Here is a 24,561-nt window from a genome sequence, read left to right on the forward strand (position 1 = left end):
ATGAACGGTCAATGGAGTAGGTCAAATAACAACACTTTACTGTTGTGAATGTGCACAACCAATACAACAGATTACAACAATGGTCAAAAGTCAATTCACAAAGATGTCGTGTGGGCAGGCTCGAAGATAGGGGACGTCTGTCCAAGGCAGAACCGGAACCACACGATTTCTTCCGCCACCAGACCCCGGGAATACTGGAGCCGCCAAGTCCCGAACTCCCAGGTGGCCACTGCCTCCGCGTGTCGGACCTGGTGCTGCTGGCGAGGAACAACAAACAATTAAATGTGGGCGCGTTTGCACCCAGCAATCCACACGGCAGGAAAACTACCTCCACCTCTCGTTGGATAAGGAGTCCACACTAACAATGCACTAGTCACAAGAAATACTGTCAAAACAGTCAGCTGAGGTACGTTACCTTCCAGGTAGAACGATATCTCGGCAAAGAGGTGGAGACGTCGTCCTGCTGATATACTCCTGCCGATCAGATGATTGGTAACAGCTGTTGCAGGTGATGAGTGACAGCTGTCACCCTGGCTGCTCCTGTGAGGCGGCTGCAGCCCTCTGGTGCCTGGAGCCCGCACTCCAGACAGGGCGCCCTCTGGTGGTGGGCCAGCAGTACCTCCTCTTCTGGCGGCCCACACAACAGTTTACCATGCTTTTATTCTTTTATTTATTCATTTATTTTACCTTTTTAACTTTTTTATCATGCTTTTAACCTTTTGATCATGCTCTTTGATTTTTTGATTTAATTTGTTTTTTGAGTTTTATTGTTGAGTTGTTTTATGTGAAGCGCCTTGAGACGACACTGTCATGATTTGGTGCTCTATAAATTTAATAAATTGAATTGAATTGAATGTTAAATAATCCATGTTCATTAGATTGACTAACAATTACTCGCACCTCGGAAAAGCACGTTTTGGAGTTGCACTCAAATCTCATTGCAATGTAAATTACAATGACAATAAAGGCGATTCTGATTCTGATATAATTATCCATGTTCATTAGATATAATAATCCATGTTTACTGGATGTCATAATCCATGTTAAATAATCCACATTCATTCGATATAATAATCCATGTTCATTAGATATAATAATCCATGTTGAATAATCCATGTTCATTAGACATAATAATCCGTGTCAAATAATCAATGTTTATTAGGTATAATACATGTTGAATAATCCATGTTCATTAGATATAACAATCCATGTTGAATAATCCATGTTCATTAGATATAATAGTCCATATGTTAAACAGTCCATGTTCATTAGAATTAATAATCCATGTCAAATAATCCATGTTCATTAGACATAATAATCCATGTTAAATAATCCATGGCCATTAGATATAATAGTCCATATTAAATAATCCATGCTCAAATGGCACTAATAAGTGTTTTAAAATTGGATTAAAGGACAGGGTTTGACCTTCTCTCCTGCAGGTGCAAAGTATTCCACCAAGAAAAGATATAAACACGGAGTTCTGAGAGTACAAAACACCTGACGAAACATAAGGCTTCCTGAGTTTTAAAAAAACACGTTTCATTGTATTTTATGTATAATTCTGTTTGTGTTGTGAGGACCTTGTTGGAAATAAGTGTTCTTTATCCTCAGTAATTATTTATATTTGATTTTTTTTTTTTTTACCGATTGCGTTTCTATGAAAGAGCACGTGACCACTCAAAATCAGTGACAGGAAAATACCGGCGTGTTGGATAATTGTGATTTTTTAATATATATAATTTTCATTTGAAGTTATTCCGTATCAGAATTTGAAGTGCTGATTATTATTATTATTATTATTATTATTATTTTATTTTATGACGCAGCCTGATTTACTCTCACGTGACGGTGTTGCTTGCCCAGTAAACAGTGACGTCAGCGGTAGCATGGCGGCTAGCGGTGCGTCTGTGACTGTTCTGACTCTTAACGGGAGAAGGCAGGTTATTAAAGTTTGTCCAAACACGCCGCTGCTACAGGTGATAGAGTTTTAAAGGTTTTATGTCAGTATATGATTTTTTCTGGACCTGGACTGTTTCGTTGTTTTCTGTCGTTTCTAACCGGCGACTTAGCTTGTTTGGCTAGCTGTTAGCCATCGAGTGACACATCAGATTTTTTCCTTTAAAGCATTTTAAACAATAAATGGTAATGTGTATTGTAAATCAGATGCAGAAAGTGCGTACAATGAGTTCTTGAAGCATTTTCTGTCTTAATATGATAAAAAAATTGTCCTATGAAGATGTATACAAATAGACAAGGTTGGGTAGGATTACTTTGAAAGAATACATGTGGATTACATGTATGTATGTACATACATTTGAATTACATGTAATCTGATTAATTTTGGATTACATTTCAAAGTAATCCTACCCAACCCTGCAAATAGAGGAAAAGGTAAAAATTGTCCATGGATAACCAGAGGGCTAGCCAAAGCCTGTAAAAAGAAGAATAAGCTATACAAAGAATTTCTGGTTAAAAGAACAGCAGATGTAGAAAATAAATATAAAACCTATAAAAACAAATTAACCAATATACTAAGGACTGCCAAAAAAGAATATTATCAAGAATTGCTAAAAAAACAAAACAAAAACAAATGATACTAAGGGAATATGGAATATATTAAATGATATTATCAAAATGGGAAAATGACAAAATAAAAATAATTATCCAAATTATTTTCTAGAAAATGATAAAGAGGAATATAATATGGATGTTGTGGCTCATGGGTTCAGTGAATGTTTTGTTAATATTGGACCTGATCTGGCCAGTAAAATTCCACTTACCAATGAAACTGGAAATAATGAAAATCAAATTATAAAAACTAATTCACACTCTATATTTTTGAGGGCTGTTGATGAAGCAGAAGTGGTTAATGTAGTGAGTAAATGTAAAAACAAAAAGTCAACTGATTGTGATGGAGTAGACAAGATGATTGTGAAAAAGGTTATTGTTGAAATCACAAAACCATTAACATATATTTATAATCTCTCATTTATTCTGCATTAGGCTGGAATCTTTCATTGAAAAAAATAATGTAGTCTCAGAGAGTCAATATGGCTTCAGAGCCAAAAGATCAACCTCACTTGCTTTAATTGACACGATAGAGGATATAACTAATTCTCTAGACAATAAAAAATATGCAGTTGGGATATTTATCGATCTAAAAAAGCGTTTGACACTCTTAATTGTCAAATATTAGTATACAAATTACAGAGGTATGGCATTAGAGGTGTGGCTTCACAGTGGGTTGAAAGCTATTTAATAAACAGGTAACAGTTTGTGAAGCTGGGTGAGAATTGCTCCTCATGTCTGGACATTCCCTGTAGTGTCCCACAGGGGTCAGTATTGGGACCAAAATTTTTCATCTTGTACATCGATGACTTGTGTAGTGTATCTAAATGATTCAAGCTAGTGTTGTTTGCAGATGACACAAATATTTTTTTTATCACATGGTAATTTACAAAATTTATTGAAGAATGTTGCATCAGAAATGAAAAATTACAAACTTGGTTTAACAGGAATAAACTATTTCTAAATTTAAGCAAAACAGCTATGATGATATTTGGTAATAAGAAGATAAATGTTGAAATAAAGGTTGTGTTAGATGGCTGCAGTATAGAGTGGGTTAAAGAAACAAAGTTCTTAGGAGTATTGGTCGAAAAGCTTTCTTGGAAAGCACACATCAAATATGTGCAATCTAAACTTGCAAGAAGCATCGGAGTGTTAACTAAAGCAAGATATGTGCTTGACAAATAAATGGTAAATGGACTGCATTTATATAGCGCTTTTCCATCTGCATCAGACGCTCAAAGCGCTTTACAATTATGCCTCAGATTCACCCTGATGTCAGGGTAGTGCCATACAAGGCGCTCACTACACCCTGGGAGCAATAGGGGATTAAAGGCCCTATTGCTAAAGACAAAAAATCATTACATCTGTTGTATTGTTCATTGGTTTTACCCTATTTAAGTTGCTGTGCTGAAGTGTGGGGGAACAACTATAAAACAGCTTTACAGCCCTTGGCATGTCTTCAAAAAAGAGCCATTAGGATTATGCATAATGTCAGCTTCAGGAACTACACAAATCACCTATTTCTTGAATCTAAAATACTGAAATTTTTGGATCTGGTAGAATACTTAACTAATTATAATTTATAAAGCAAAAAATAATAATTTGCCTGATAATGTTCAAAAATAGTTTATGGAGAGAGAAGGGGGATACAATCTGAGAGGTGCACTAAAATTCAAGCATGCCAGAGCTCTCATTACCAGAAAGAGTTTTTGTGTCTCGGTCTGTGGTGTGAAGCTCTGGAACTCAATCAGTGAAGAGCTGAGAGGGTGTCCAGACATGAGAAGGTTTAAAAAGAAGTTTAAAGAGGTGATTCTGTCACGATACAGTGAAGCAACTTAGAACTAATACATTTTTGAGAGTTGAACAATAGAAGAAACCCTGTTGCACTTGTCTTATTAAATGATGCAAATGAATGTTGGAATTTCTTATGAATTGAATTGAATTTAAGTAAATTGAATGCCTTTTATTGTCACTTATACAAATGTACAGTGAGATTGAAGCTCAATCAGTGCCAGCATAATATAAAAAGTATAAAAAAACATAAAATTTGTCAATAATAAAATCAGATAATGCATAAAATTATATAATGCACATCACTGGGCTATTGCACTAAGTCCAATAAGACAGAAAAGATCAGTCAGTGGCTGTCAGAGTTCAAAGTGATTATTGCACAAGGGAAAAAGCTGTTTTTAAATCTATTTGTCCTTGTCTTCAGGGACCTGTAGCGTCTCCCTGAGGGTAAAAACTCAAAAAGTTTATGGCAGGGATGAGAACTGTCCTTTATGATGTTTTTGGCTCTGCTGAGGCAGCGGGGGGTGTAGATGTCCCTTGTCCCTCAGAGAGGGGAAAGGCAGCCAGTGATCTTCTGTGCTGCCCTTACAACTTTGTGTAAATTATAGAAAAGTTGACTGAAACTGTGAAAGCAACAAGAAATGTTCACAAATAAGTGAGTATAAATTGTTCTAAGTAGCTTGAAACTTCTGAAATATATAAATTGCAGAAGTGGGAACAACACTGTAACCAAGGAACCGAATGATGATATAAGGTGTATTGTAGGTTCAGAGTAAAGGGATGGGACTAATAAGTCTGTACTTCTTCCCATTCCTTTTTGAATATGTACTTTCTTTATGTAGTAATGATATTGTTTTGTCTTGTCTTGTCTTGTGTACTATACACATATTCAAATAAACAAACTTGAACTTAAATTAGTAGAAAAATGCTTATTTGAGACATTTATGTGTAATCCTCAGGTGCTGGAGGAAGTGTGTAAAAAGTACGGCTTTAACCCCGATGATCACAGTTTGAAGTGAGTCAAGTTTATTGTTAAAGTTTTTCTTACTAATTTATCATGTAAATACATCAAAACATTAATCTTGTGTATTTTTCCAAGCATAGTTTAACAGTGTATACAGACCTTTCTCTTCTCTCTTTATACTACAAAGACTTCTGACCACAGATGTGGATTTCTTGAAGATTCCTTGACATTTCTGTGCATCTCTTGCTGTCTGCTCAGTATCTGACAATACATTTGGTCAGACTTTAAGATCAGACTGTTCTACTGTACACAACTATGATGACCAAATATAACATTGGAGTTCTTCCACAACCAAACACTGAGCATTGCTGGAGATTGTGTTGGTGTCACTTGTGTCTGGAGGAGGAGGTGTTCTGTGTCTAAAAATCATCTAGAGGTGTTGAGGTGCAACAAAAAATAGAAATTATCTGGATTAGTTTTTGTTTCCTTGAACTGGTTTCCTTATTCACTGCAGGATTCCGGCTGAAAACCTTGGTGAATAGCAATCACGGGCACAGAAATGTACCCTCATCCTTTCTTGCTTCCTGTGGACTCAAAGAGCTGCTGTCCTCTGTCTCAACAGGTTCCAGAGGACTGTTGTTGACCTCACCCTGCCATGGAGGTTTGCCAACTTGCCCAACAATGCCAAACTGGAAATGGTGCCAAGTACAAGGAAAGCAGCTGCAGCCAACAACCAGGTTAATTAACGATTAAGTCTGACAGCACACCGGTGTTTTTGGAAACAAAAAGGCACTGATTTATTGTTAGTCATCTCACATAGTGTCGGTTACAGTTTTTGTCTTTGCCAAAGAATTGAAGCAATTAGTCATAAATTTAATAAAAACTTTATTACGCAAGAAAAGGGTAAGTGTAGAACAGTTTTCTCTTTGACACAAACCATCAACTGCATCCTAGCTCTGCGAGTACCCGAACACAGATGTGACTATCACCAGTCCTTTACAGCCTGTGTTGATTCTCACAAAGCCTTTGATTGAGTTGACTGGGGTGGTGTCTGGGACAGATCCAATCCTCAAGACGTTGATGGGCATCACAGCCATTTTAGGTACTGAGCGCTGTATGGAGTGGGGTGGAGGCTGTTCCCAGTCAATTCTGGTATTCCTCAGGGATGTGCTTCACCTTTCGTTGAATTTAGTACTTGCAAGGACTGTGTTTTGGGTCAGGTTTCCCAAACCAGCAGCTTGGGTGAATTTGTCATCAAGGAAAGGTTTTTTACCTTGACTTCACAGACAATGTTGTGATCTTTGTGGAATCATTAATCTTCTTAATCTTCACTTCTGACCACCAGAATCTTCAACATTGCATTGAGATCTGGGACAGTGCCTAAGTAGTGGCAAACCGGGGTGGTGGTGGTCCCCATATTTCAAAAGGGGGACCAGAGAGTTTGTGCCAACTACAGGGGCATCACACTGCTCAACCTCCCAGCCGATAGTCAAACCTCGGATTGAAGAGGAACAATACAGTTTCTGTCCTGGTCGTGGAACAACCGACCAGCTCTTTACTCTCACAAGGATCCTGGAGGGGGCCTGGGAGTATGTCCATCCAGTCTACATGTGTTTTGTGGACTTGGAGAAGGCGTATGATCAGGTACCCTGGGAGATACTGTGGGAGGTGCTGCGGGAGTATGAAGTGAGGGGGTCCCTTCTCGGGGCCATCCAATCTCTGTACTCGCAAAGCGAGAGCTGTGTTTGGGTGCTCGGCAGTAAGTCGGACTTGTTTCCGGTGGAGGTTGGCTTCCGCCTGGGCTGCGCCTTGTCACCAGTCCTGTTTGTGATATTCATGGACAAGATATCGAAGTGTAGTCGGGGGGAGGAGGGTTTCCACTTTGGTGGGCTCAGGGTCTCATCACTGCTTTTTGCAGATGATGTGGTCCTGTTGGCTTCATCGGCCGGTGACCTCCAACATTCACTGGATTAGTTCACAGCCAAGTGTGAAGCGGCTGGGATGAGGATCAGTACCTCTAAATCTGAGGCCATGGTTCTCAGCAGGAAACCAATGGATTGCCTACTCCAGGTAGGGAATGATGTCTTGGCCCAAGTGAAGGAGTTCAAGTACCTCGGGGTCTTGTTCACGAGTGAGGGGACGATGGAGCGTGAGATTGGCCGGAGAATCGGCGCAGCAGGGACAGTGTTGCATTTACTCTACTGTACTGTTGTGATGAAAAGGGAGCTGAGCCAAAAGTCGAAGCTCTGGATCTACTGGTCAATCTTGGTTCTTACCTCACCTATGAAAAAACTAGATTGCGGATACAAGCGGCCGAAATGGCCTTCCTCAGGAGGGTGGCTGGTGTCTCCCTTAGAGATAGGGGGTTAAGCTCGATCATCCGTGGGGAGCTCAGAGTAGAGCCGTTGCTCCTTCACGATGAAAGGAGCGGAGCCAGCTGAGGTGGTTCGGGCATCTGGTAAGGATGCCCCCTGGGCGCCTCCCTAAGGAGGTGTTCCAGGCACGTCCATATGGGAGGAGACCCCGGGGAAGACCCAGGACTAGGTGGAGGGATTACATCTCCACACTGGCCTGGGAACGCCTTGGGATCCCCCAGTCAGAGGTGGTCAATGTGGCCCGGGAAAGGGAAGTCTGGGGTCCCCTGTTGGAGCTATTGCCCCCGCAACCCGAACCCGGAAAAGAGGTCGAAGATGAGTGAGTGGAGTGAGTGGATATTCTGATTGCAGCGCTTGAGAAACTGAGTGAGGAATCAGAGTGTCTGGGTTGGTGACTGTCCTGGATCCAAACTGAGATCCAGGCTTTTGGTGACTTCCTTGACTCGTATATCTGTATATAGTGAAAGTGGTGGAACTTGTAGAGACATTGACTGGTCTCAGCAGTGACATTCTTGTCTCTGGGTCCTCGGACTTTGAGATCCAGAAGTCAAAGGTCAGAGGTGTTAGGTGATGTTGATAAGAGAACAAAGATCCAAGTCTTTGGGGTCTTTAGGGTCCTGGCCTGTCCTGTCTTAAAGTCTGGTTGTCAGACTTGGACTCTGACTGTTGACCTCAGGTGAGGACTGGATGTCTTTGGTACCAGGTCTCTGTGGAGGATCTTTGGGTCGTGCTGGAATGACTTTATGTTAAATGAACAGTCACTTTGTGAGACTCCTTATTTTAAATGGTTCTACACCAATAGCCAGCTCTTTTATAAATTTTAACAATTTTTAACATCATTTAAATTTTGGACTGTTGTTTGGTTCGAGTCAATGAATCAAATGTTTTTTTAAATCCAAGAAACTGAAAATTATGAAAACATGAATCTCCACTTTTGTAAAACTTAATCAATTAATCAAATTAATCAAATTAATTAATTGATAATGACAATAATCATTAGCAGGACTTCATAAAACCTTTCTGAGTGCCTTAAAATGCAGTTTAAATTAAATGTAGTGTTTATTTTTTTGCACATGTTGTTCTTTTTGCGTCTTAGGTGCGGATCGCACTGCAGATGGAGGACGGCTCTCGGCTCCAGGGTTGTTTTTCGTGTGAACACAGTCTGTGGGAGCTGCTCATTCATTTCCCTGACATCAGGTGTGTCACCTCCCACCGAGCAAAAAGTCAAGCTCATCGTGTAGCTGGAAGAAATGCGGGCTGGTGGCGAGCTGTCAACTCATTTACATGCTGTACTTCCACCAGCAGTGACATCACTTAATGTCCCAAGTCTTTTCAGTTGTTTCTGGATGCTGTGGAGGAGCTTTGAGTTCTTTAATATGTAGGAGAATAACTGTAAACTAGGACTGCAAGCAGTCATATACGCTGGCCTGGGTCCGCTTTCCAGGTATGTGGGCGTGACAGCCATTCGAAGTGAAACGGCGTCCTCCAAAAAGCTCGCCAAAGTTTGACGAACCCTAGCAGCCACGCCTTTTGACCTACCGAAATTCTTTTGATAACTTTTGATCACCATGGGGTCGTGATGATGTTGACCAAATTTGAAGACGATCGGATGAAATCCCTAGGACGAGTTTGTTCAAATGTAAGTAGTGGAAATGGCCAAAAATGGCAAAAATAACCTCAAAATCAAAACTTAAAATCAAAATGGCCGACTTCCTGTCGACATTTCACCTTGATGTTAAGAGACATTTTGTGCGTCCGAGCATGGTAAATATGTGTACCGAATTTTGTGAGGCTACAATGAAAAAAACCCTAAGCAGAGGTTTTTTTTTTTTTTTTATTTAAAGGAGGCGCTATTGAGGCATTTTGCCTCACCCATGGGCGACGCCCCTACGAATTGTAAGAGGTTGTCGTGCTTGACCTGTGTATCAGTTTTCATGATGATGCGACAGAATTAAAGCCGTCAAAAGGAAGAACGAAATTTCATGGCGAAGGGGCGATATTCGTCACACCGCCACATGGATGCCGTTACTCGTAACTTCACGGTGATCATCGCCTACGTTCACCAACTTGTTTTGCATGTTTTAGAAGTGGAATGAAGTTGATTGGGTTAAGTATGTGACATCAGGACCTTTTTAAATATAATTATCCATGGTGAAGGGTCAAAATGGCGGCGCCATAGCGGCCACACCCTTCGACATAGAGAAAAGCTTTCGATAACTTTTGATCAGTATTGTCTCTGGATGATCACGGCGTTCATTGCCTACATTCACCAACTTGTTCTGCATGTTTTAGAAGTGGAATGAAGTTGATTGGGTTAAGTATGTGACATCAGGACCTCTTAAAGTAAAAATAGGACATTTCCCGCCACCACCGGGGGGCGCTATGGCAGAGGTGGGAACTTAATATATGTAGACGTTCACGGCAGAGCCCTCATCATGTCCAGCAAGTTTGAAGGATCTTCAATGAAGTATGTGGGCGTGACAGCCGTTCGAAGTGAAACGGCATGCTCCAAAAAGCTCACCAAAGTTTGACGACCCCTAGCAGCCACGCCTTTTGACCTAATTAGAATCTTTTGATAACTTTTGATCACCATTGTGTCGTGATGATGTTGACCAAATTTGAAGACAATTGGATGAAATCCCTAGGACGAGTTTGTTCAAATGTAAGTGGTGGAAATGGCCAAAAATGGCAAAAATTAGCTCAAAATTGAAACAAAATCAAAATGTCGATATTTCACCATGATGGTAAGAGACTTTTTTGTGCATCCCGGCATGGTAAATATGTGTACCGAATTTTGTGAGGCTACGACGAAAAAAGCCCAATGCGGAGGGGTTTTTGAAAATTTGTAGGGGGCGCTATTTCGCTGTGACCATGTGCGATGCCCCCAAAATATTGAATTTCGGATCCCGCCGGATGACTTTGGAAAGGTTGGTGAGTTTTTGAGCACGGGAACAGGCTGAAATTTCGATTTCAAGAGTGAGAATAATAATAATAATAACTAGGACTGCAAGCAGTCATATACGGGCCCTCGTTCCGCGCGACCGCCTACCCAGGGCAGTGCATCCCCTTGTGACCAGATGTGGACATGTGGGTACACGGGCAACCATTCATCATACAGTAAAAATTTCAAGCAAATCACACATTGCCTGAAGGAGTTATGACATGTTGATTGTTCATCCACTACGGGGCAGTCAGTGTACAAACAGATGGGCCAGGTGTGTTCAGGGGCCAACCGTGATCACACGTGAAGTTTCAAGTCAATCAGGCAAAGCATGAAGGAGTTATCATGACTTCTTGTTCCATAGCGAAGGGTCAAAATGGCGGCGCCATAGCGGCCACACCCTTCAACATAGAGAAAAGCTTTCGATAACTTTTGATCAGTATCGTCTCTGGATGATCTGGAAGAAATTCGAAGTGCATTGGACAAAATCCCTAGGAGGAATTTGTTCAAATACAACATGTGGAAATCACCCCAAAATGACAAGAAAATTCAAAATGGCCGACTTCCTGTTTGGAGTAGACCCATGGTGGAAGGGAGTTTTTTGTACGTCTATGCAAGTCACACGTGTACCAATTTTCATCTCCCTACTCCAAAAAAAACCCTATGCAGAGGAGTTTTTGAAAGTTTCAGGGGTGCTATTGAGGCATTTTGCACCGCCCATGGGCAACGCCCCTATGAATTGTAAGAGGTTGTCGTGCTCGACCTGTGTATCAATTTTCATGATGATATGACAAAATTAAAGCAGTCAAAAAGAAGAACGTAATTTCATGGCGAATGGGCAATATTCGGCACGCAGCCACACGGACGCCATTACTCGTAACTTCACGGCGTTCATCGCCTACGTTCACCAATTTGTTCTGCATGTTTTAGAAGTGGAATGAAGTTGATTGGGTTAAGTATGTGACATCAGGACCTCTTAAAGTAAAAATAGGACATTTCCCACCACCACCGGGGGGGCGCTATGGCGCAGGTGGGAACTTAAGATATGTAGACGTTCAGGGTGGAGCCCTCATCATGTCCAGCAAGTTTGAAGGATCTACGATGAAGTATGTGGGCGGGACAGCCGTTCGAAGTGAAATGGCATGCTCCGAAAAGCTCGCCAAAGTTTGACGACCCCTAGCAGCCACGCCTTTTGACTTAATTAGAATCTTTTGATAACTTTTGATCACCATTGTGTTGTGATGATGTTGACCAAATTTGAAGACGATCGGATGAAATGCCTAGGACGAGTTTGTTCAAATGTAAGTAGTGGAAATGGTCAAAAATGGCAAATATTTGCTCAAAATCGAAACTTAAAATCAAAATGGCCGACTTCCTGTCGATATTTCACCATGACAGTAAGAGACTTTTTTGTGCGTCCTGGCATGGTAAATATGTGTACCGAATTTTGTGAGGCTACGACGAAAAAAGCCCAATGCGCAGGGGTTTTTGAAAATTTCTAGGGGGCGCTATTTCGTGATTTTGCTGCGACCTTGTGCGCAACCCCCAAAATATCAAATTTCGGATGTGACCGGACCACAAGTTTTTGAGCATGGGAAAGGGCCGAAATTTGGATTTTAAAAGTGTAAAGAATAATAATAAAGAATAATAATAATAAACAGTGCAATTACAATAGGGTCCTTGTAGGACGTTGCCTACTCGGCCCTAATAATATTAATAATAAACAGCGCAATTACAATAGGGTCCTCGTAGGACGTTGCCTACTTGGGCCCTAATAATAATAATAATAAACAGCGCAATTACAATAGGGTCCTCGTAGGACGTTGCCTACTCGGGCCCTAATAATAATAATAATAATAATAATAAACAGCAGAATTACGATAGGGTCCTCGTAGGACGTTGCCTACTCGGGCCCTAATAATAATAATAATAATAACTAGGACTGCAAGCAGTCATATACGGGCCCTCGTTCCACGCAACCGCCTACCCAGGCCACTGGGTGCCCTTGTGACCACATGTGGGCATGTGCATGCAGGGGCAACCACTCATCACACAGTTCAAATTTTAAACAAATCACACAATGCATCAAGGAGTTATGACATGTTGATTGTTCATCCACTAGGGGCCACTCAGTGTACAAACAGATGGGCTGGGTGTGTTCAGGAGCCAACTGTCATCATACATGTGACGTTTCAAGTCAATCAGGCAAAGCATGAAGGAGTTATCATGACTTGATGTTCCATGGCAAAGGGTCAAAATGGCGGCACCATAGCGGCCACACCCTTCAACATAGAGAAAAGCTTTCGATAACTTTTGGTCAGTATCATCTTTGGATGTTGTCAAAGAAATTTGAAGTGCATTGGACAAAATCCCTAGGAGGAGTTCGTTCAATACAACATGTGGAAATCACGCCAAATGAGAAGAAAATTAAAAATGGCCAACTTCCTGTTTGGAGTAGACCCATGGTGCAAGAGACTTTTTTGTACGTCTATGCAAGTCACACATGTGTACCAATTTTCATCTCCCTACTCCAAAAAAAACCCTATGTGGAGGGGTTTTTGAAATTTTCAAGGGGGCGCTATTGAGGCATTTTGCCCCACCCATGGGCGACGCCCCTATGAATTGTAAGAGGTTGTCGTGCTCGACCTGTGTATCAATTGTCATGATGATGTGACAAAATTAAAGCCGTCAAAAGGAAGAACGTAATTTCATGGCGAAGGGGCGATATTCGGTACGCCACCACACAGAAGCCGTTACTCGTAAGTTCACGGTGATGAACGCCTATGTTCACTAACTTGTTCTGCATGTTTTAGAAGTGGAAGGAAGTTGATGGTGTTAAGTATGTGACATCAGTACCTGTTTAAGTATAATGTTCCATGGCGAAGGGTCAAAATGGCGGCGCCATAGCGGCCACACCTTTCAACATAAAGAAAAGCTTTCGATAAGGTTTGGTCAGTATCGTCTGTGGGTGATCTGGAAGAAATTTGAGGTGCATTGGACAAAATCCCTAGGAGCAGTTCGTTCGGCACGCCGCCACACGGACGCCGTTACTCGTAACTTCACGGCGTTCATCACCTACGTTCACCAATTTGTTCTGCATGTTTTAGAAGTGGAATGAAGTTGATTGGGTTAAGTATGTGACATCAGGACCTCTTAAAGTAAAAATAGGACATTTCCCGCCGCCACCGGGGGGCGCTATGGCGGAGGTGGGAACTTAAGATATGTAGATGTTCAGGGCGGAGCCCTCATCATGTCCAGCAATTTTGAAGGCTCTACGATTAAGTATGTGGGCGTGACAGCCGTTGAAAGTGAAATGGCGTGCTCCGAAAAGCTCGCCAAAGTTTGATGACCCCTAGCAGCCACGCCTTTTGACATAATTAGAATCTTTTGATAACTTTTGATCACCATTGTGTTGTGATGATTTTGACCAAATTTGAAGACGATCGGATGAAATCCCTGGGACGAGTTCGTTCAAATGAAAGTAGTGGAAATGGCCAAAAATGGCAAAAATTTGCTCAAAATCAAAATGGCTGACTTGCTGTCGATATTTCACCATGGCAGTAAGAGACTTTTTTGTGCGTCCTGGCATGGTAAATATGTGTACCAAATTTCGTGAGGCTATGACGAAAAAAGCCCAATGCGGAGGGGTTTTTGAAAATTTCTAGGGGGCGCTATTTTGCGACTTTTGTGCGACCATGTGCGATGCCCCCAAAATATCGAATTTCGGATCCGGCCGGACGACTTTGGAAAGTTTGGTGAGTTTTTGAGCATGGGAAGAGGCCGAAATTTCAATTTCAAGAGTGAGAAGAACAATAATAATAACTAGGACTGCAAGCAGTCATATACGGGCCCTCGTTCTGCGCAACCGCCTACCCAGGCCACTGAGTGCCCTTGTGACCACATGTGTGCATGTGCATGCAGGGGCAACCACTCATCACACAGTTAAAATTTTAAACAAATCACACAATGCATCAAGGAGTTATGACATGTTGATTGTTCATCCACTAGGGGGTGCTCAGTGTACAAACAGAGGGGCTGGGTGTGTTCAGGGGCCAACTGTCATCATACATGTGAAGTTTCAAATCAATCAGGCAAAGCATGAAGGAGTTATTATGACTTGATGTTCCATGGCAAAGGGTCAAAATGGCGGCACCATAGCGGCCACACCCTTCAACATAGAGAAAAGCTTTCGATAACTTTTGGTCAGTATCATCTTTGGATGCTGTCAAAGAAATTTGAAGTGCATTGGACAAAATCCCTAGGAGGAGTTCATTCAAATACAACGTGAGGAAATGATGGCAAAATCACAAGAAAATTAAAAATGGCCAACTTCCTGTTTGGAGTAGACAAATGGTGCAAGAGACTTTTTTGTACGTCTATGCAAGTCAGACGTGTACCAATTTTTATCTCCCTAGTACAAAAAAACCCCTATGGGGAGGGGTTTTTGAAAGATTCAAGGGGGCGCTATTGAGGCATTTTGCCCCTCCCATGGGCAACGCCCCTATGAATTGTAAGAGGTTGTCATGCTTGACCTGTGTATCAATTTTCATGATGATATGACAAAATTAAAGCCGTCAAAAGTAAGAACGTAATTTCATGGCGAAAGGGCGATATTCGGTACGCCACCACAGAGAAGCCGTTACTCGTACGTTCATGGCGATCATCACTTATGTTCACCAAGTTGTTCAGCATGTTTTAGAAGTGGAAGGAAGTTGATGGTGTTAAGTATGTGACATCAGGACCTGTTTAAGTATAATGTTCCATGGCGAAGGGTCAAAATGGCGGCGCCATACTGGCCACACCCTTCAACATAAAGAAAAGCTTTCAATAACTTTTGGTCAGTATCGTCTGTGGGTGATGTGGAAGAAATTTGAAGTGCATTGGACAAAATCCCTAGGAGGAGTTCGTTCAAATACAACATGTGTAAATCACGCCAAAATGAGAAGAAAATTCAAAATGGCCGACTTCCTGTTTAGAGTAGACCCATGGTGCAAGAGACTTTTTTGTACGTCTATGCAAGTCACACGTGTACCAATTTTCATCTCCCTACTCCAAAAAAAACCCCTATGGGGAGGGGTTTTTGAAAGTTTCAAGGGGGCGCTATTGAGGCATTTTGCCCCGCCCATGGGCGACGCCCCTATGAATTGTAAGAGGTTGTCGTGCTCGACCTGTGTATCAATTTTCATGATGATGTGACAAAATTAAAGCCGTCAAAAGGAAGAACGTAATTTCATGGCGAATGGGCAATATTCGGCATGCCGCCACACGGATGCCGTTACTCGTAACTTCACGCCGTTCATCGCCTACGTTCACCAATTTGTTCTGCATGTTTTAGAAGTGCAATGAAGTTGATTGGGTTAAGCATGTGACATCAGGACCTCTTAAAGTAAAAATAGGACATTTCCCGCCACCACCGGGGGGTGCTGTGGCGCAGGTGGGAACTTAAGATATGTAGACGTTCAGGGCAGAGCCCTCATCATTTCCAGCAAGTTTGAAGGATCTACGATGAAGTATGTGGGCGTGACAGCCGTTCGAAGTGAAATGGCGTGCTCCGAAAAGCTCGCCAAAGTTTGACGACCCCTAGCAGCCATGCCTTTTGACTTAATTAGAATCTTTTGATAACTTTTGATCACCATTGTGTTGTGATGATTTTGAACAAATTTGAAGACAATCGAATGAAATCCCTAGGATGAGTTCGTTCAAATGTAAGTAGTGGAAATGGCCAAAAATGGCAAAAATTTGCTCAAAATCGAAACTTAAAATTAAAATGGCCGACTTCCTGTCGATATTTCACCATGACAGTACGAGACTTTTTCGTGCGTCCTGGCATGGTAAATATGTGTACCGAATTTCGTGAGGCTACAATGAAAAAAGCCCAATGAGGGGTTTTTGAAAATTTCTAGGGGGCGCTATTTCGCAATTTTTCTGCGACCATGTGTGATGCCCCCAAAATATCGAATTTCGGATCCGGCCAGACAACTTTGGAAAGTTTTGTGAGTATTTGAGCATAGGAAGAGGCCGAAATTTCGATTTCAAAAGTGAGAATAATAATAATAATAATAATAATAATAATAATAAACAGCGCAATTACAATAGGGTCCTCGTAGGACGTTGCCTACTCGGGCCCTAATAATAAACAACGCAATTACAATAGGGTCCTCGTAGGATGTTGCCTACTCGGGCCCTAATAATAATAATAATAATAATAATAATAAACAGCGCAATTACAATAGGGTCCTCGTAGGACTTTTTCCTACTCGGGCCCTAATAAATAATAATAATAAACAGCGCAATTACAATAGGATCCTCGTACTACTTTTTCCTGCTCGGGCCCTAATAATAATAATAATTATAATGATTATAATAATAATAAACAGCTCAATTACAATAGGGTCCTTGTAGGACTTTTTCCTACTCTGGCCCTAATAATAATAATAATAATAAAAAACAGCGCAATTACAATAGGGTCCTCGTAGGACTTTTTCCTACTCGGGCCCTAATAATAAATAATAATAAACAGCGCGATTACAATGGGGTCCTCGTAGGACTTTTTCCTACTCAGGCCCTAATAAATAATAATAATAAACAGCGCAATTACAATAGGGTCCTCGTATGACTTTTTCCTGCTCAGGCCCTAATAATAATAATTATAATAATAATAAACAGCGCAATTACAATAGGTTCCTTGTAGGATGTTTTCCTACTCTGGCCCTAATAATAATAATAATAATAATAAACCGCAATTACAATAGGGTCCTCGTAGAACTTTTTCCTACTTGGGCGCTAATAATAGCGCAATTACAATAGGGTCCTTGTAGGACTTTTTCCTACTCGGGCCCTAATAATAATAATAATAAAAAACAGCGCAATTACAATAGGGTCCTTGTAGGACTTTTTCCTACTCGGGCCCTAAGAATAATAATAATAATAATAATAATAATAAACAGTGCAATTACCATAGGATCCTCGTAGGACTTTTACCTACTTGGGCCCTAATAATAGCGCAATTACAATAGGGTCCTTGTAGAACTTTTTCCACCTCGAGCCCTAAAACTTGATTGCTTTAGTTTCATTGTGTTAGTGGACACATGGGTTGGACATACATGAAGAATCATCATTAAATTGCAACAAAAATGTCGTTTACATGCTGTTCAGTTGCTGTGAGAGCAAATAAACAGGGCAGGACCTTTCCTGTTATTTTCTTGATGTCACCTCTCTGCAGTGTGTCGGCGCTTTCTGACCCAGAATCCACTCCGGTCTGCGTTTACATGAGAGACCAGGTGTGTAGCCATCAGCTCTGCTTTTCACAAACACACCACACTGAGCTTTAGTGTAATGTGCATGTGTGTGTATGTGTGCGCGCGTGTGTGCATAGGTGAGTGGAGAGGAAGCGTTGAAGAAATCCACTCTGCGGTCTCTAGGTCTCACCGGAGGCAGCGCCATTATCAGGTAGCTGCTCATTTAGATTTAAAATGAGAGTTTGAATCGGTGTTAATGTTGACTCACGTTGGACATTGTGTGGATGCTGTGTGGACACCACACTAAGAGCTTCTGCTGTCTTCATTCTTTTAGGTTCTTACTCAAAAAGAGCAGAATGTGTGCAGAGGAAACGACTGAAATGCCTTCCTGGTCAGCTTTGGCGGTTGTTGAGGAAGGTGCACAGAGTGTCTCCTCGCTGCTCAGTTTCGATCCGTCACGTCCGCAGACACAGACATCAGAGTTGCCAGTGGAAAACCACACTTCTCCAAATCCTGCCTCCGACACAGACACACTTCCTGTTCTGGAGGTGGTGAGTCCAAGCACTGAGCCTGTAGATCATCCAGAGACTCCACCCACTGGAACAGAAATGCCAGAGGAAAATGTTGAAGAGGCGGGGCCATCAGGACTTGATTCCCACTCGTGCTCCTCAGCTCCTTCAGCACCTTTCATTCCATTTTCGGGGGGTGGTCAACGTCTCGGTGGTTCAAGGGGAGGTTCAGTTGCGTGCTTGTCATCCTCAGCATCTTTACCAGCTGTGAGCGCTGCAGGGGAGTCACCTAAAGCCAAGAAAGCCAAGTCCAGCCACAGTGCAAACACCAAGGTGAGAGGGGTTCACTGTCAGCACGGAGGAGGGGCTCGACCAGCTGGGTCACATCTGGTCCTTTTCTCTTCTAGTCAAAGTGTCAACCTGCAGCTGATCAGCAAGACCAGAACATGGACCAGGGACACGAGGCCTTCCAGGTAGAACTGCTGGTCAGCCTGCTTCCTGTTTCGTCGTCTTCGGTAAAAAGTTTCTGTTGACCAGGTCACTGTTACCAGGAGGAAGAACCCACTGAAGTCTGATGTTGATTGGCTGACGGCAAAATGTTTTGTATGTTTGTCGTCGTCGCTGTTGGCCGCGTGCAGACAGGTCATCAAACTTGAGGCCAGTGTTAGTTTGTTCCTTTTCTGTTTTTAAACTGCCCCACATGGTTGGTGCAGGTATTGCAGCACACTTGCTGGGAACTTGAGTTGTGCAGCTGCATCAGTCAGGTGAAGTATGTTTGTGTCCTGAGCTGAAGGCCTCCATCAGAACCTGTGGATTTTCTCCCTGTGTGCAGCCGGTGGAGCGCGAGTCTGTAATCTACCACCTGGGCTCTGCAGCCCGTCACCGCGAGGATCACAGCGAGGTCCCGGACGAGTTCTTCGAAGTGACCGTGGATGACGTACGAAAGCGCTTTGCCCAGCTGAAGAGTGAGAGGTGAGGAGAGCAGAACGCTTGGAGTGATTTGGGTCAGAGTGTAGGTGGGTCCATATACAGTGGGGAAAATAAGTATTTGACCCCCTGTCAGTATTGCAGGTTTTCCCACCTACAAAGAATGTAGAGGTCTGTAATTTTTATCGTAGGTACACTTCAACAGTGAGAGACAGAATCTAAAAAAAAAAATTCCAGTAAATCACATTGTATGATTTTTAAATAATTAATTTTCATTTTATTGCATAAAATAAGTATTTGACTCCCTCGAAAAACAGAGCTTAACAATTGGTACAGTAGCCTTTGTTTGCAGTTACAGAGGTCAAACGTTTCCTGCAGTTTTTCACCAGGTTTTCACACACTGCAGCAGGGATTTTGGTCCACTCCTCCATACAGATCTTCTCCAAATCTTTCAGGTTTGGAGTTTCAGCTCCCTCCAAAGATTTTCTATTGAGTTCAGGTCTGGAGACTGGCCAGGCCACTCCAGGACCTTGAAATGCTTCTTACGGAGCCCCGCCTTAGTTGCCCTGGCTGTGTGTTTGGGGTCATTGTCATGCTGGAAGACCCAGCCATGACCCATCTTCAATGCTCTTACTGAGGGAAGGAGGTTGTTTGCCAAAATCTCACAACACATGACCCCATCCATCTTCCCTTCAATACGGTGCAGTCGTCCTGTCCCCTTTGCAGAAGAGCACCCCCAGCGTATGATGTTTCCACCCCCATGCTTCACGGTTGGGATGGTTTTCTTGGGGTTGTTCTCATCCTCTAAACATGGTAAGTGGAGTTGATTCCAAAAAGCTCTATTCTGGTCTCATCTGACCACATGACCTTCTCCCATGCCTCCTCAGGATCATCCAGATGGTCACTGGTGAACTTCAAACGGGCCTGGACATGTGCTGGCCTGAGCAGGGGGACCTTGCTGCCCTGCAGGATTTTAAACCATGACAGCATCATGTGTTACTAATGTAATCTTTGTGACTGTGGTCCCAGCTCTCTTCAGGTCATTGACCAGGTCCTCCTGTGTAGTTCTGAGCTTTCTCAGAATCATCCTTACCCCACAAAGAGATCTTGCATGGAATCCCAGACCGAGGGAGATTGACAGTCATCTTGTGTTTCTTCCACTTTCTAATAAATAATCATAACAGTTGTCTTCTACCAAGCTGCTTGCCTGTTGTCCTGTAGTCCATCCCAGTCTTGTGCAGGTCTACAGTTTTGTCCCTGGTGTCCTTAGACAGCTCTTTGGTCTTGGCTATGGTGGACAGGTTGGAGTGTTATTGATTGAGTGTGTGAACAGGTGTCTTTTATATAGGTAACAAGTTCAAACAGGTGCAATTAATACAGGTAAAGAGTGCAGAATAAGAGGGCCTCTTAAAGAAAAATTAACAGGTCTGTGTGAGACAGAATTCTTGCTGGTTGGTAGGGGGTCAAATACTTATTTCATGCAATAAAATGCAAATTATTTAAAAATCATACAATATGATTTTCTGGATTTTTTTTAAAATTTTTTTATTCTATCTCTCACAGTTGAAGTGTACCTACGATAAAAATTACAGACCTCTACATTCTTTGTAGGTGGGAAAACCTGCAATACTGACGGGATCAAATATTTATTTTCCCCACTGTATTTGGACAGACAGGGTTCATATCTTTCACAGTGCTCTGGAGACTGGAAAAGCATCTGTCTCTAACACCACTGTGACTCGAAGAGTTTTAGCATTTGATTTTCTCTTTCTTTTGTGAGACAATGATTTTTATTGCTGCTGTTCTTCAAGGAGGTTACTGGAGGAAGCACCGCTGATGACAAAAGCCTCGAGAGAAGCCCAGATGAAAGAGAAGATTAGCAAATATCCCAAAGTAAGTCCAAGTTAGACTCAGATTTCAGTCAAACTTTGTTGATGGGTGTAAGTATAATCATAGGAGTTGAGAGATGGAATGCCAACTCAAAATCTTGTTCCATTGAATTCTGATGTGAGTTTGTGACCCCGAGATTTCAGCCATTCTGCCGCAAGAGTTGAGGTAGTTCACTTCCAGTCACCTGCCAGCAATAACACCAGATGTGCTTTTAAAGCGCAGTTTGTGTTTTCTTGCATTTTCTGCCGTGGCTTCAGCAAGTTATCCCCTTGAAGTATCTTCAAAGTGTAGCTTGAATGAAGTTCTTGTTGATTTTAAATATTCAGGACAAAACTTGATAATATTATTGATAAGAGCATGCCAACTGTCAACAACTGAGGCGGAAAATCATGGTCAATAATCATTAATTATTCATAAAACGTGTATAAAAATACAGTAAAAGTACACATCATTCGCCATTGAAAAAGCATCGTAAAACTCATAAATGTAACCGTACAAAACTCATAAATAGCACAGTAAAAGTCATCAAACACCATAATAAATCATCAATCAATAAAAATCAAACACCATAAAATAATCATAGTAATCATCCATCCATCCATTTTCTTCCGCTTCATCCGAGGTTGTGCTGCGGGGGCAGCAACTGAAGCAAAGCCGCCCAGACCTCCCGATCCACACACACCTCCCCCAGCTCCTCTGGGGGAACCCCAAGGCGTTCCCAAGCCAACTGCGAGACGTAGTTCCTCCAGCATGTCCTGGGTCTTCCCCGGGGCCTCCTCCCAACGGGACGTGCCCGGAACACCTCTCCAGCGAGGCTTCCAGGGGGCATCAGAAAAAGATGCCTGAGCCACCTCAGCTGGCTCCTTTTGATGTGGAGGAGCAGTGGTTCGACTCTGAGCTCCTCCTGACTCCTCCTCGAGGAGGAGGAGGAGCATAGTAATCATTTGAAGGAATAACACTTGGAGCATTTACCACATGATGAGGGAGGCTGTTCCACAAAGTTAGAACTAAATGTAAAATATTGTCTTGAGTCATATCTGCATATTTGCACCTCAAAAAGGTGAGAGTGACCTCTCAAACATAAATAAACTTTATTTTTGAAAAAAAAATTGCCACCTTAGAAAAAAATATTATGTATGTATGTATATGTATTTGGGGGGGGGGGGGGGGATTTTAGTCAGTCCAACGGCAACATGCAGAGATGTGTGCAATATCAAAAGGTTGCTGGCCTCACGGCAGCAATTTATATTTTTTCCCAGGATTTCAAAGAAATATTGGCTGGCATCAATCTTGAAGATCCTGATGTTATTCCAGAAGAACTATTTTCTTTTGCTGAACAACAAAACTCATTAAGAACAATTCACATTTTATTTTCAGCCATAAATTATTTCAATATCACTGAGGTATCACACAGTCAACACAATGAAATATGCATCATTTATTTCAGTCCACACAAATCAAAGACAATATGAGAGGCATCATGAAGGACCTGACGCCTGCCTTCAGTTTCTATCAAGCTGCCAAAACTGTGGAAAAATCACCAGCAAGCCCAGCGGGTTTGTATGATATTACACAATTTAAATTGACATGTGCACATTGCTATTTCTTGCGTGAAGAGGTCCAGGATATCTGGGATCAACCGTGAGGCCTCACAGGCGGCATCTACCAGACGGTGACTGACAGGAGGGCGCAGGTGACCGGAGACACCAGCTGACTCTTGGATGCTGAGTCGAGCAGGTCTCAGTCTGGCAATGTGGACAGCCGTGTTCCCTCAAATAAAATAGTATTTAGAGTAAAACACATCATCATTATTTACAGAATTGATTGAATTAATTTTATAAAATCAATATAAACACAGAAAGGTGAATATATCAATGATACACAGATGACACAAAAAACAAACACAGCCAGGTGGAAACCATTCGGAAGATTCAGACGGCTTTCAGTGGCTTTTCAGTCATGTGACTATCCGAGAAATTGTGGAAGAGGTAAGCATCATTTTTCAGAGTCCAGCATGTCCTGTGAGGCTTCAACACGGAGCTGCTTTTGCTCCGCTGTCAGCAGCGACGCAAATTTCGCCGTCACTCTCTTCAAGGCAAAATCTTCTGTCAGTGGAATGTGCCGAAAAAGTGCTGATGTCCACCTCTTCCACAATTTCTCGGATAGTCACACGACGGTCCCACATCACCACAGCGTTCACTTTGGCAATGATCTGGTCATTTCGGCATGTTGATGGCCGCCCGAAGCATGGCTCGCTCTCCACCATTGTGCAGACGTCTTTAAACCGGTTGTACCACTCCTTAATCTGTGACGCCCATATTATCGTCACTGAAAGCCGTCTGAATCTTCTGAATGGTTTCCACCTGGCTGTCGCTCAGTTTCTGGCAAAATTTGATGCAGTGCAGTCCCGCTCCAGTCGTTCCGTCATTTTCCTTTCAGTGAAAATCCGCCAAGCGGACTAGACACGACCTCACACAAACGCTGCTTGCCAGCAAATGATGCAGTCGACAGGCGTGAAAAAATTCATGCATGCGCAGAAAGGTTCAAGGTTGGTTCACGCAAGCACACTTGATTCAAATACTTCAGGTTTTTGCAAAAAAAAAAAAAACCTCGGATGCTTTTCTAACAGACTATACATATATATATATACACTCAACAAAAATATAAACGCAACACTTTTGGTTTTGCTCCCATTTTGTATGAGATGAACTCAAAGATCTAAAACTTTTTCCACATACACAATATCACCATTTCTCTCAAATATTGTTCATAAACCAGTCTAAATCTGTGATAGTGAGCACTTCTCCGTTGCTGAGATAATCCATCCCACCTCACAGGTGTGCCATATCAGGATGCTGATTAGACACCATGATTAGTGCACAGGTGTGCCTTAGACTGCCCACAATAAAAGGCCACTCTGAAAGGTGCAGTTTTATCACACAGCACAATGCCACAGATGTCGCAAGATTTGAGGGAACATGCAGTTGGCATGCTGACAGCAGGAATGTCAACCAGAGCTGTTGCTCGTGTATTGAATGTTCATTTCTCTACCATAAGCCGTCTCCAAAGTCGTTTCAGAGAATTTGGCAGTACATCCAACCAGCCTCACAACCGCAGACCACGTGTAACCACACTAGCCCAGGACCTCCACATCCAGCATGTTTACCTCCAAGATCGTCTGAGACCAGCCAGCTGCTGAAACAATCGGTTTGCATAACCAAAGAATTTCTGCACAAACTGTCAGAAACCGTCTCAGGGAAGCTCATCTGCATGCTCGTCGTCCTCATCGGGGTCTCGACCTGACTCCAGTTCGTCGTCGTAACCGACTTGAGTGGGCAAATGCTCACATTCGTTG

At 42.3% G+C, this 24,561-nt stretch overlaps 1 protein-coding gene across 2 annotated transcripts in view; it reads left to right on the forward strand.

The window, feature by feature from the left end:
* Positions 1–1,832: 1,832 nt before the first annotated feature.
* The window catches only part of aspscr1 (ASPSCR1 tether for SLC2A4, UBX domain containing), a 38,450-nt gene continuing 15,721 nt past the window's right edge, over positions 1,833–24,561 (forward strand). For both annotated transcript variants that reach the window (XR_004565326.1, XM_034188619.1), the window contains exons 1-10: positions 1,833–1,979; positions 5,322–5,377; positions 5,949–6,063; positions 8,798–8,898; positions 17,865–17,922; positions 18,018–18,091; positions 18,215–18,722; positions 18,797–18,862; positions 19,222–19,361; positions 21,128–21,209. Coding sequence is in view for 1 of the 2 variants with exons in the window: in XM_034188619.1 (XP_034044510.1) it covers positions 1,890–1,979; positions 5,322–5,377; positions 5,949–6,063; positions 8,798–8,898; positions 17,865–17,922; positions 18,018–18,091; positions 18,215–18,722; positions 18,797–18,862; positions 19,222–19,361; positions 21,128–21,209 (1,290 nt within the window). In the remaining variant the exon portion in view is untranslated. The remainder of the gene's footprint in view (positions 1,980–5,321; positions 5,378–5,948; positions 6,064–8,797; positions 8,899–17,864; positions 17,923–18,017; positions 18,092–18,214; positions 18,723–18,796; positions 18,863–19,221; positions 19,362–21,127; positions 21,210–24,561) is intronic.

The sequence above is a fragment of the Thalassophryne amazonica genome, chromosome 15 (genome assembly GCF_902500255.1).
Source record: "Thalassophryne amazonica chromosome 15, fThaAma1.1, whole genome shotgun sequence".
Taxonomy (NCBI): domain Eukaryota; kingdom Metazoa; phylum Chordata; class Actinopteri; order Batrachoidiformes; family Batrachoididae; genus Thalassophryne; species Thalassophryne amazonica.